This window comes from Podarcis raffonei, chromosome 17, assembly GCF_027172205.1.
Source record: "Podarcis raffonei isolate rPodRaf1 chromosome 17, rPodRaf1.pri, whole genome shotgun sequence".
Lineage (NCBI taxonomy): Eukaryota > Metazoa > Chordata > Lepidosauria > Squamata > Lacertidae > Podarcis > Podarcis raffonei.
In genome coordinates this window covers 11,122,575-11,136,355 of record NC_070618.1, presented here as the reverse complement: position 1 = coordinate 11,136,355, position 13,781 = coordinate 11,122,575, and the positions used below count along the sequence as shown (strand labels likewise).

The following is a 13,781-nucleotide window of genomic DNA, read 5'->3' as shown; positions in this document are numbered from 1 at the left end:
GAACTTAGCTGGGAGAAAGATCTGATCACACCACTTCCTCTTTCTTTGTGACTGGTGCAGTTCTATATTTAAACACAGAGGGCTAGGTGACACGATTGCAACGTGTACAGCGGGTGTAAGTGAGGATGTAGAGATCATAGGAGTACCCAAAAATATTCTGGACAGGCTCGTAGTTGTTTTTCTTTGTAATCAAGAACCTGAATGTTTGTAACATTTCAAACACTAAAATGCAAATGCTGTCATTCTAGTTTGACGCTGTTCTGTGCAACAATATTAACATTCCCCCCCCCCCTTTGTTTAATCTAGCCACATCTACATCTACCACTGGGACAAGTCATCTCACAAAGTGTGGTGTGAATAAGAAAGACTTCTGTGTAAATGGAGGCGAGTGCTTCATGGTCAAAGATCTCCCAAATCCACGATATTTGTGCAGGTAAAAAAACAAAAAACCTTTCTTTAGTAGAGTTGTAGCATCTATTGACAAACGCCTTTTCTGTGTTACCTGGTAAACTGTTTAACATGAATAATTTACTTCACAAATGAACAGCAAAGTCACTGCATTTATTTAACCTCCAAAACACATTGTATTATGGTCTGGTTCCCAGAGTCACCTCAACAATTTACTAATATTAACCTTAGATCTATTGTTAGATCCAGGGTTGGTTTGGCAACAATCATGTGCATTATTGGGAGTGATGTATGTAAGTGTGGCACTTACATAAAAGGTTTTAAATGCAATTGCTACTGAAATGAAGCAACGTTTAATAAATCAGAAGGTGTAAAATACAAGATCTGTTTTGCTTCCATTTTAAACTAACCAGTACACTGTCAGCAAGAACACCTTCCAATCTTTAAGAAATGCATGTTCTTTTTAGTTTTATGGCCATCCATATTAGCATTTAATGACGGAGCTGACCGAAAACAGTTTAACTGATAATGAATTCTTATCAGACATATTATACCTGTCCTGTAATAAACACAATTAAAGTTCATCCCAAAACCAACAAAAACAGTACTTAGAAGAAAATTAAAATGTATCTAATCATATTCCTTAAAAGATGACCTTTAAAAAATGGAAGTCTGCAAGCAAAGTATTATCTCATTAGCTGAAATCAATATATGAAATTCACATCCGCTGCTCCTTCCAACCTCTTGGCCACATCGTCCCCTTAATGTTACCAGGTCACAGCGCTGCAGTGATATTGGCAGATTTCCTAGTCAAATTATAGATTTCTCTTCAGAAAGGGGATGATTTGGATTAGCATTATATGTAAAGATATCTGTGAATCTGAGAGTGAAAACCCTGCCAAATGCATCTGATTAAAGTTATGAGGACTGAGGAACAAAACTGATATTGCTATGTCAGTGTATTATGTCCAGCCAACCAGAAGACGTGGATGATCCTTTCCTTGTGGTTACAAAACTTTCACAGAGAAGAGTCATAGTATTACCGGGGTATTTCAACCACCCTGACATCTGATATCAGTCTAATTCTGCTAAGAATGAACTATCCAATAGAGTCTTGCCTTGCCTTGCTGACAACTTCGTATTTCAGAAAGTGGAAAGAGTAACAAGGGAGTCTGCAATCCTGGATTTAATCCTGATGAACAGGGGAGAACTGGTTGATGAATTGAGAGCAGGGGAAACTCTGAGGGAAAGTGACCGTGTCATCTTGGAATTCATAAAGGGAAGGGAAGTGAAAAATGAGCAGAGGTGGACATCTTTCATGGACTTTGGGAAAGCCCATTTCAAATGGCTCAAAGAAAAGCTGGGCAGGGTTTCATGACTAGAAATACTTGAATGAGGAAATAGTTCAAAGGGGATGAGAGATTCTAAAAAGTAAATTGTGGAAGGCACTATCACAAACTGTTCCATTGAGAAGGAAAAATGGAAGACAGTTAAAGAAGCCTGTGATTCCTCCCAGGGAGCTCTTCAACAAGAGACTTAAAGGGGGCATGTGTGGAAGATAGCAAGAGGAACAGATCGCCAAATATGAGTGCACTGGAGTAGGCTGAACGTCTAAATATGGTGTCAGGAATACTAAGGCTCAGAATTAGCTAAGGCTTGCAGGGGATGAAAAAAAAAACAGCAACCAACTCGCTTATGTTTGGAGCAAGAAAAAGAACATGGAAGGACTGCAGCTTGAGGAAGATGGCAGAACTACTTGAATGTCTATTTTACCTCAGTCATTTCCTGCAGTGGGAATTCTAACATCTTCCTACTCATATTGAAATACTGTCCCTCAACGAGGCCAAACGTTCATCGGTAAAACACCACACATCCACATTCCACACTTCTTCACACATTAAACGCTCACTTCCATCTGATACTCATGTTTCTTTGAGAACACTGTCCAACCATCTCATCCTCTGTCATCCCCTTCTCCTTGTGCCCTCAATCTTTCCCAACCTCAGGGTCTTTTCCAGGGAGTCTTCTCTTCTCGTGAGGTAACCAAAGTATTGGAGCCTCAGCTTCAGGATATGTCCTTCCAGTGAGCACTCAGGGCTGATTTCCTTAAGAATGGATAGGTTTGATCTTCTTGCAGTCCATGGGACTCTCAAGAGTCTCCTCCAGCACCATAATTCAAAAGCATCAATTCTTCAGCGATTAGCCTTCTTTATGGTCCAGCTCTCACTTCCATACATCACTACTGGGAAAACCATAGCTTTAACCATTTTTTTAATCAATAGGTATCACCATTTCATGGCCACTTTTGGTTGCTGCAGAGACAGACCCTATAGCATAACAGGGGAACCAGCTGGGTATTTTTGAGTAATATGTGGCATGGAAAAGTTAACCAAATGTTGCACAACCCCCTTGGCATGAATGGCAAACTGACATTTGATTTTAATTGCTTTCTATTTCTTCCTTTATGTATTACTTCTGCATATGCTACATATATACTTGTGTCAATAAATTGGCAAGAGTGCTAAATAATAAAAGAACAACTGTACAAATTACAAAATATGGGGGCCTTGCCACATGGAAAAACCTCTGTGTTGTTGTTAAACTTGAACTTGTCTCCGAAGTTTCTATGGATGTATATTTTATATCTAAAGCCATTTCTGTCCACTTTTTGCATCTGGTAAATTAGTAAACAGGTCACAATAAACATTACACTGTAAAATTAGCCTGTTGCAGCAAAAATAACCAAGAGTCCAGTTATGCACCTTTATCTGAAGAACTGAATTCCAGTCTATGAACGCCTGCAATGCAACAATTATGTTAGTGTTTGGTGCACCACTCAGAATATTTTATTCGTTTCATGCTGCAAGTTGCTTCATGCACTTTGCAAAATATGACACATGTTCTATAAACAAGAAGCCTACTAATTTGATGGTACCACATGAAATTTTGTCTGTTTGCCGCAACATATTTAGATAGCTTCTCTTTTTATCATTTATTTATAGAACATAATTGAAAGGAAAGGTCAAAATACCTTATTTACATGTTGGAAACCCTATTTGGGAGTTAGTGATTTTTCACTAATTGTGTGGGAAGCCTTCAATCTCATACTTTCCAGAGTTCAATTAGGTTCAGCATGACCATAGATAAGAACAGTGCTTTTTTGCTTTAAAAAATGTTTAGGGGTACTCTCATTTTCCTACCCATATTGAAATACTGCCCCTCAATGAGGCCAAACTTAGATTCACAAAATGTTTAGGGGTATGCGTACCCCCCCCAGGAAAAAAGCACTGGATAAGAACATAAGAAAAGCTTTCTGGATCAGGCCTGAGGCTGTCTAGAAGGGGGCTCTTTCATAGTTTGAATCCAGACATCCATTTGACTTTTTTTGTACTTGTTCCAAGGCATTATTTCTGTCTTGGGTTCAACATAGTACTGAATGGAAATGATAAATGCAACCAAACACTGGCTAGTGCTTAGCTGTTAGTCTACCCCATGGCAGTAATAGCAACAACAACAAAAGAAGCAACACCATTGCATATGATTTAGAAGTTTAAGGGTGACTTCGTGCTTAACACATGCCCATTCTGGTTACTTAAAGGTTCCAGAGGCAGTTTCTACAAGTAACCACTGGGAGAGGCTATCTGTAGGTTTGGAGTATGGTGTCATCAGTATGTAGATGATACCCACCTCTGCCTTCCTTCTCTATTAAGATTCTGAAGAGGCAGTGAAAGCCCATAACCAGTGTCTGGAGGCTGTGATGGGCTTAATGTGAGCTAACAAGCTGAGATTTAATCCAAACATGACAGAGGTGCTCCTAAGTCTGTTTCCTGTTCTGGAAAGGGGTGTGTTTCCTCTGAAGAATAAGGTGCACAGTTTGAGTGTTCTCCTGGACCTGGCTTTGCTCCATGATGCTCAGGTGGTAGCCATGGCCAGGAGTGATTTTGCACAGCTTTGGCTTATGCGCCAACTGCGCCGCTGCTTGAAGGGCAGGTCTGACCACTGTTGCACATGCTTTGCTCACCTCTGAGTTTGATTATTGCAACACACACTACTTGGAGGATTCCTCTGAAGAGTGTATCTAGCAGCTACAACTGGTGCAGAACGCTTTGGGCAGAAGTGGTGGCGAGGGCATGTTACTTGTGCTACGCTGGCTCCCAGCTTGCTTCTGAGCCCAATTCCAAATGTTGTGTTTGGCCTTTAAAGCCCTGAACAGCTAAGGTGCAGGTATCTGAAGGAATGCTTGCTTGCATCCATGTGAGACTGCCTGCCTATTGTGGTCATTTGAAGGGTCCTTACGCCACAGCATGTCTTGCCTTTGTCTGAGGCGAGTGTGCGAACCAAAGTCTAATCCACATTGGTACCTAGGCTTTGAAACGTCCTCCTTCTGAGTTCCTTAGACAATACTTTCCATTGGGCTTCAGCTTTCCCCCACCAACCCCTGATGTTCCTAAGGTATTATTATTGTTTGTCATATCATAATCTGACAGCAAATTTATATTTTATATATTACATTTTGTAATTTAAGTTCTTGTGCACCACTATGAGTGGCCTTTCAACTAAAATGTGGCATTAAAATAAACCTTAACTTACTTTACCTTTTTTAAAAAATGAACTCAAATGAATTGACAGCTTTATTTATTTTTGTCATTGTTTATCATTTACATTGCAATGTCAAGAGTATGACTTTGTTGTTGGAAACGAATGCAAAGAGAAAATGTGATCTAATAAGTTAACTAATCAGCAAGTGATGAGATGGTCCATTGTGAATATACAGTCGTACCTCGGGTTACATACGCTTCAGGTTACATACGCTTCAGGTTACAGACTCCGCTAACCCAGAAATATTATCTCAGGTTAAGAACTTTGCTTCAGGATAAGAACAGAAATTGTGCTCCGGCGGCACGGCGGCAGCAGCAGGAGGCCCCATTAGCTAAAGTGGTGCTTCAGGTTAAGAACAGTTTCAGGTTAAGAACAGACCTCCAGAACGAATTAAGTACTTAACCCGAGGTACCACTGTATGGTGCTTTTTTTCATGATGTAGATTTTTTTGTAATAAAATTGCAAATTAAATCTATGCAATCAGAGTATCTATAATAAATTAAAAAATTGTCCAGTAGCACCTTAGAGACCAACTAGGTTTGTTCTGGGTACAGTGGTACCTCGGGTTAATAACTTAATTCGTTCCAGAGGTCCGTTCTTAACCTGAAACAGTTCTTAATCTGAGGCGTGCTTTCACTAATGGGGCTTCCTGTTGCCGCTGTGCTGCTAGCATGCAATTTCCATTCTTATCCTGGGGCAAAGTTCTTTACAAAAAAAATATTAATAATTTCAACATACATACTATCAAAACCTATCATATTCATTTATTTTCCCCTTTCCCCCCCCTCAAACCCTCCCCCCCTCAAAGACTTCCCTCAGCTCCTCTCTCTGATTTCTGAGCACATGTTATTCTCTGCATGTTATCAAATTGTACATATCCTTACGTTAACTATCTATCCTGGGGCAAAGTTCTTAACCTGGAGCAACCACTTCCTAGTTAGCTGAGTCTGTAACCCAAAGTGTCTGTAACCCGAAGTGTCTGTAACCCGAGGTACCACTGTATAAGCTTTCATGTGCATGCACACTTTTTCTTCTTCTTTTGTGCATGCACACAAAAGCTTATACCCAGAACAAACTTAGTTGGTCTCTAAGATGCTACTGGACAATTTTTTAATTTATTTATTTATTTCGACTTCTTCAGACCAACACAGCTACCTACCTGAATATAGAGTATCTATAAAACAGACTTGGATATTTTGTCTTTTTCCATTATTATTTTTTTCCCTCCCAGAGGTCTTTGCGAGGAGTTTTCATGTTCCATAGGAAACAGAGTAGCATTCTCTCTGTTTTTCTGGGTTTTGCTGGTTTTTTTCAATCGCTGATCACATTTTTGCCCTTTAGGTGCCTACATGGATACACTGGGAAAAGATGTGCTGAAGTTCTGCCCATGAGAAGCCAGTACCCAGAAAGTATGTTGTAAAATAATGTGAAATCTGCTTTCTCCTCCAACTGCAGCAGTCAAAATCAGTGTCACTTGGTGTTTTCATCCTTCAGTTTGAACTGGGCTCTGTTTCTTCTGCCTTGGGCTGTACATTGTCATATGTACATTATAAATCAGTGTAATGTTTTTTCAATGCATTTTTTTTTTATTAAAACTGCAAGCTATCCTATATGTCTCCTGAAACTTTTACCTAAAAAGAAAGCTTGCTAGTGTATACTGATCTCATTTTGCCGTAAAACAAAAGTGATGCTTTCATTTGGAGTGTTGTACTCTCGTGTTATATTTCTCTAAAGTTCACCTCAATTCACTTCACTTTTGAGCTTTGATGGCAGTGATAAACAGAATCGGTTGCTGGAGATGAACACACCAAGTCCAGGCCACACACACACTAAAGAAGCTTCTCTCTTAGCGTGTATTCACCTCTTCTCTTTTTCTCTGTTTTCTCTACCTTTTTGTTTTTGTTTTTACTCTCAGGTGCCCAAATGAATTTACTGGTGATCGCTGTCAAAACTACGTAATGGCAAGCTTCTACAGTACGTCCACTTCCTTTCTGTCTCTGCTTGAATAGGAGCATGCTCAGTTGGTGCTGCTTTTCTTATCGCTTCATCTTTCCTCAGATTTTTTTATCTGTTAACTAAACGGATTACACAAACTCTGGTGTAGATTGCCTCTGCCTTGTTTGCATGGAAAAGTGACGGCACAAGGAATTTCAAGAATTCAACTAAGATTTGAGTTGGCAAAATTAGGCAAATGGTAAAGGTACCTCTCTAGTTTTAACAGTTGAACTCAGCTGCTGCAATATGAAATAAGCCTAAATAATAAATAAAGTGTAGTGCTGCGCTAATGGAGTACACCCATAGGCCTAAATCCAACAGAGAGCTAGGCAAACTTAAGCCCACCGAAACCAGTGAGCTTGAGCAAATTAGATTTCAACCATAGTGGTTATCCAAACAATAACCATGTAGCAAGCACATTTTGAAAGGTGAATTTAGGTGGTCCAATTTTATCAGCCATGGCCATGTGAAAAAGCACGTAAGCTGAGATACATAAAGGTGGTTTTCACTGGTGGTAATGAATTATCAATAAATATTTTATATCACACTAGTCTTTTTTTTTTCAAAGGGTGTTTAGTTGCAAATAATGTATTTTAAAAAGTTTGCGGTGTCCCTCAAAATCTCACTAAGCATTTAAAGTACCTCCTTAGATGCCAGACAATTTTTTATCCTAATGAGGATAAAAACAAGTAAAAACACCCTCATAAAAAGCTGAGACTGAGAAAACCCCTTGAATGTCAATAGAAATATAATTTCATATGTTCTTACAAATACTGGATCCACTCATGGAATGAGTGTCCTGTGTTTGTGCTAAGTTGTACAGTTTTTTTCTAAAACTAACTAGAAAAGATGGAACCAATCAATATACTGTAAGCTAGTTCAGTTTAATTTCCATTAGTGTACAGCCTGCACTGGACATACAGTTCCATCTTCCTCATCTATGAACAAAAAATGTATATGAATAATCTACAGTAACCCTCCTAAGCCTTACCTCTCCCATATTTCAAGTTTTCTGTTGGGAATGGAGGGAGTTAGATTCCACACTGGCCAGATGTTTATCTTAAGTACTAAAAAGCTCATTTGTATAGACTCGACGTCATAGTGCTTTAAAAGTTTTCTTGACAATCGTATTCCCCAAATAATATGAAACTATTTTCTAATTTATTTTCTATTGCTCTTCTTTTTTAAAAAAAGTATTTTTGATGGTCAAGAATATATGAGGACATAATATTAAAATGGAGTTGTTTGCCTAATTAGATTAAAAGATTGAATATTTTATGCATTTGCTGCATTTTATGTGTTAGCCATTAAAATAATTGATTTTGACTTGTGTTGCTTTCCTAAAATATGGACCTAAATAGTTCTACTTAAGTATTCCCATAGAACATTACTTCTTTTGAATTCCAGATTACTGTTACTGTGGACAACAACAAACAATGTCCACTCACTTGCACAACAGAAATCCTATTGCCAAACAGAACCCCTGATTTGTCTTCTCTTTACCCTACTCCCATCACCTGCATATCCCTCAAAATCTTCTCCAGAGATCCTCAGTCCTCCAGAGCAATTTATTAATTTGTTAAATTGCTTTACTGCCATTCATCTGAAGATCACAGGGGCGGTTCACAACATAAAAATACAAAACGAGAACGCAAAATACATAATAATAAAACAACCAATAATCCTTCTTCCACAAACACATTTTAAAGGGCTGTCAAATGTTAATCAGCCAAAGGCCTGGTTACAGAGAAAAGTTTTTGCCTGGTGCCTAAAGATATGTAATGAAGGCTCCAGGTCAGCCTCTTTGGGGGAGGAGACAAAAGAGAACCCCTGTTGCATGAGGGGGTCACTTGCTCATGCGACATGGGATTCCACCCTTTATATTTACATAGAATACATGCACCACACAACTTTCTTGATATTGCTTTGTAATACAAACACACATTTCCTTTTTGTATGTTACAGTGATTCTCATAGTGAAATCCTCCCACTATAAAACACATGGTGGTCAACATTGACCCATTTTGAGGGATATACAGTACTACGTTTTGGATTTGTGTGCCTAAGATGTTCTTAATGTCTTAAGGTATTTTCAAAGCCACACCTACTCATACTTCTTAGCTCCCTCAACTTCTGAGGAACTTGAACAGTCAGAGAACCATAGAATATTAGAGCTGGAAGAGACCCCAACCCCCTGCAATGCAGAAATCTCAACTAAAGCATAATTAAGAAACAAATTTACAACAAGAACTAAAAAGTGCACTATGTTACTATAAACTGCAAAGGGCAGAGCCCAGAGAGAGTATTAACTGAGCATGCAGCCAATCCATATTCTCTATATTTTTGTTCAACATAATGTAGTTCAAATATGGATATTAAATGGAGATGGATGCCATTTCTGTGCTAGATTGCTCTGTCTTCAACTGGATTGAAAATAGCAATTTTTATTTTGTTGGCATAGAGAATTCCATCATCAGTTTTAGCCAGGCATGAATCCAAAACCCATGGCCAGAGAGCCAGCAAAACTATGAACATGTTGATCATTATTTGGTTTAAATTTACATAATTTTGGGATATGAAACAGGGCTCGTTTCAAAAAGAGGCAGCACTTTGTTGCAAGTGTCTTAAATATTGCATTTGACATTCAAAGTTAAGACTTTATTATGTTAAATATGAACGTACATAGATGGTATTATACCAGTCTTTCCTAGTTTTAATCATAGCTGGATTATTATCATCATAATTTATTATAATTATCCTTATTATCACAGTCAATATGATTGAAAGCTGTTGGACAATGAGCCATCACCACATGGGCACAGCTGACCTCAGGAACAGATAGTTGCATGTGTGCTGCCAGAAAAGTGCAAAAAATACTCAGTTGAATCTAAATTCAACTCTCGCATGCATTGGCTGCCGTACCCTCGTGGTGATGGATTTTGTTCCCTGTATTTAAAGTAATGTTTTGTTGCTAATATATCACAAATGATGAAATATTAAGAGAACAGTAGCAGAGTAAATTAGAATACATATATAACAAAGCACAGCTGTCCGGGTTATTTTTTAAAAATCAGGGGAATGTTACCATGAATATCAAATATCAATTGGAGTGATACATATATTATTCTGGAGTCAGAATGAGCGATGCATGTTTCCCTTGCATGCTTTTTGGCCAAGGTTTACGTGCCAGAATATATTTTCTTTAAGTACCGATCTCCCATTGAATTATTTCAAATAGAAGCTGTCTGAAATGAGTTACTTTCACTGGAATTAATTTCCATTCGGCCTGCCCACCTTGCCTACAGACTAGTGTAAATGCAGTAATATATACGCATGAGCATGTCACTAATTCTATTGAAGACTCAACCAAGCTTTCTATGCAACTAATATATATTGTTAGTAGTGTTCATGTAGGCATGTCATACTGGCTCTGTAGGGGAAAATCTCTGAATTCAGATTCGTTTAACCCTTAAAATGTTACTGATTGCTGGGAGGGCAAATCCCCCCCCTTACCATGTATAATTTTTTACCTTAGGTTTCTAAAACAGAGTAAATAAATGTTGGTCTTATTTAAATACAGAGGGACAGAAAAGGTGGTTGTTTTTAAAGATGTAGAGAGGGGATCCAGAGGTAAGCAGAGCAGTAACATTTTGGTGCAGGAAATAAGGATTAAATATAATATGGGCAACCATATGTTTTATAAAATATCCTCTTGTGCACACACATGTAACTCCCACTATTGTTGGCCTTCCAGACCTAGCAGCCTGTCGAAGAAAGCGCTTTTTTTCTTAAAAAATGTTTAGGGGTCCTCTCCTTTTCCTACTCATATTGAAATACTGCCCCTCAATGAGGCCAAACTTAGATTCACAAAATGTTTAGGGGTATGTGTACCCCTGCATACCCACAGAAAAAAAGCACTGGTCGAAGACAATTTCAAAGGAACTATATAAACTAACACCATGGGTACTATTATTTAGGTGTTGCTTCATTGATTAGTCAGAGTACCAGTGTGAGAGACCTAGGCACTCCAAAATTTGCTCTGTCTAATCTGGCCCCAAACTTTATTTTTCTGCTCCAAACCCTTTATGTTACTGGAGATACATTCTGTCTTATTTCCAGTTTATAATAAAATGTAAAGAACACGGGGAAATGAGTTGTATCCCCAGTAATTTTCAGCACAGTCAAAATGTTCTGGTGCCAAAATGTTTTGCAATGAGGAATGCTGTTTTAAAATGAGATCCTAGCAACTCTATTCCTTTTCAAGCAGTTTCCTCCGTTCCTAATTCCTCTTCTGAGACTTCCATCCCAGACGATAAGATAAAAGTAGTGTTTTTCACATTTGTGCCTTTAAAATATAAATCTACCTAGTTGATCAGCATGTGAAACCAATTAGCTCCACAAGGCAATGGACAAAGAAGATGGCACTTTCCCTTCAGACATAAGCACTGTCAAAATATAACTTGGTTCTGTTTTAACTAATAAACTCCCCGGGTTCAATTTATCACTCTGTGTAATAGACTGAAAGTCAATTTGATACAGCCCAGCGTAAGAGGGGAAATATAGAAATATAAACAGGAAGACGTTGCCCTGCTAGAGTCACTATTTTAAATGCCCACTATGAGTTACAGGCCTACAGACTAGCAAATTTCACATACAGATGTTTTTAGATGCACATGTTGGGCAGATGCTACAATAGCCAGGTGTTACAACAATCAGTTCAAAGAGTCCGTCACCATGATATATCAGAAATATATTTAAGGGTTCACATAAACTGGTGCATTCACCATGTTCCTCCAGATTATATACAGATGCCAGTGTGTATTTGCTGTAAACTATCATTTCACAAATGGACACAGGAGCCTGCCAAAGCTTACATGAACTCTGCCACATCAACCTCATGCCATTTGTCCTGTCTCCGTGTGCAAACACCAAATAGATATAATATCCATGTGTAACTTGTTTTTTTTCAGTACAGTGTATTGCTCTTTTCTGAAACTATTTTCCTTTTTCTTTCTTTTTATGTCAACTTTCTGCATTGGCAGAGCATCTTGGGATTGAATTTATGGGTATGGACCAATCATTCCTTTTAGCTTGCAAATTTTAGACCCTGAGAGATTGAAAACCTTTTTTATTTCCCCCTCTCCCTTCAATTCCTAACCAACTTCCTTATGCTTTAGAAGGGATCATACAGCTATAACAGTTTTTGCCAGCTCCCTATCTGCACTTAACATAAACATGTATAAACTGTGGATTATGCTTGAGGTGGCCATAAAAGACTGGAAATTTACTTTTCCTGTTCGAATTCTTGGCTAACTTGCTTTTGCTACAATCTAGTATTGCTGCTGTCCTGTCTTGGAAGAACCTGCCAAATTTCCATCTGTTACAAAGAAAGAAAGAATGGCCATTCTGTAGAATGGCAGGATTACTGTGCTCCTATTTAGGACATAGGAAACCTATTTTGTTAGGGAAAACTTGAAGCTTGCACCATTCTACCACCACAAATCCTGCTGAAGTGAATGCTTTACTAGAGGATTTGAGGATTGCAGATTGAAGCACTTGTGGACTTGACTTCTTCCATGTATTTGGCGGGCCTGAGCAGTGCCTAGCATGTGAAACAAAACCAGGTAAAACAGAGGCAATGTAAGGCAAAGGACAGGGAAAGTGTAGCAGGCCTATAGCAAGGGATATCTGCAGCAGTTTTAGTACAGACCAGAGACCTCTACTTGAAGGCTTTTCACATGATTTGCTGTGACCTATTGCTTTGCAAGGGACGCGGGTGGCGCTGTGGGTTAAACCACTGAGCCTAGGACTTGCCAATCGGAAGGTCAGAGGTTCGAATCCCCGCAACAGGGTGAGCTCCTGTTGCTCGGTCCCAGCTCTTGCCAACCTAGCAGTTTGAAAGCACGTCAAGTGCAAGTAGATAAATAGGTACCTCTCCGGCGGGAAGGTAAACGGCATTTCTGTGCACTGCTCTGGTTCTCCAGAAGCGGCTTAGTCATGCTGGCCACATGACCTGGAAGCTGTACGCCGGCTCCCTCGGCCAATAAAGCGAGATGAGCGCCGCAACCCCAGAGTTGGCCATGACTGGACCTAATTGTCAGGGGTCCCTTTACCTTTACCTATTGCTTTGCAAAAGGCTTTCTGCAGGATATGTTTGCTATCCTTTGGTCCCCTATTTTTCCAACTGCTTGGTGACTGTGCACAAACAGCCTACCTGACATTCTTCTTGCTCCACGTTGGGACCCTCTGTGGGCTCAGATCCTAATGTCATTAAAACAGATAATGTTCTCTGTGGCAATGAATACACATGTTGTGTGTGTTGCACTGCTTGCGTTTCTGAGCACCAGCCCAATATATAATATTGGAAGCACAATGCTTAAAGAGAAGTCCAGACCACTGGAGCGTGCAAACCACCGGAGAGATTATTTGTAGCAGGAAAGGATGCACCTGACTGATGATTTTTAAAGTAGGATAAGGACAATAAAAGCCTTATACTGGCCACACCCAGTGTAATAATAATAATAATAATAATAATAATAATAATAATGCTGCAGGAGGAATTTTCAGCAGAGTGCTAATCAGATGCAGCAGAATGTAGATGAGGTCCATCTGTTCCTCATTATTTCCAGCTGGGTGATGTGTATTCAGATATACATCCCCATCCAAAGTCGTCTGCAATTAACCTGTAACACGTACAGCTGGACTGGGGGCAAGTAAGCGTTCTTCCCTCTTGGCCCCCACTCCCTTGCACAGATGATTGAACCCTTTTAGAAAGAGAC

The 13,781-nt window shown here is 39.2% G+C and overlaps 1 protein-coding gene and 1 long non-coding RNA gene across 16 annotated transcripts in view; one reads left to right on the top strand and one right to left on the bottom strand.

Annotated features, from left to right (window-relative positions):
- The window catches only part of LOC128405384 (uncharacterized), a 108,339-nt gene that overhangs the window by 46,009 nt on the left and 48,549 nt on the right, over positions 1-13,781 (bottom strand). The gene's annotated exons all lie outside the window — the stretch shown is intronic.
- NRG1 (neuregulin 1) overlaps positions 1-13,781 on the top strand; it is a 526,342-nt gene that overhangs the window by 492,926 nt on the left and 19,635 nt on the right. For 12 of the 15 annotated variants that reach the window (XM_053371946.1, XM_053371945.1, XM_053371942.1 and 9 more), the window contains 3 exons: positions 307-433; positions 6,923-6,981; positions 12,045-12,068. In XM_053371946.1, the coding sequence (XP_053227921.1) occupies positions 307-433; positions 6,923-6,981; positions 12,045-12,068 (210 nt within the window). Of the gene's footprint in view, positions 1-306; positions 434-6,348; positions 6,417-6,922; positions 6,982-12,044; positions 12,069-13,781 lie in introns of all 15 variants that reach the window. The other 3 variants (XM_053371941.1, XM_053371940.1, XM_053371937.1) reach the window with 2 other exon arrangements.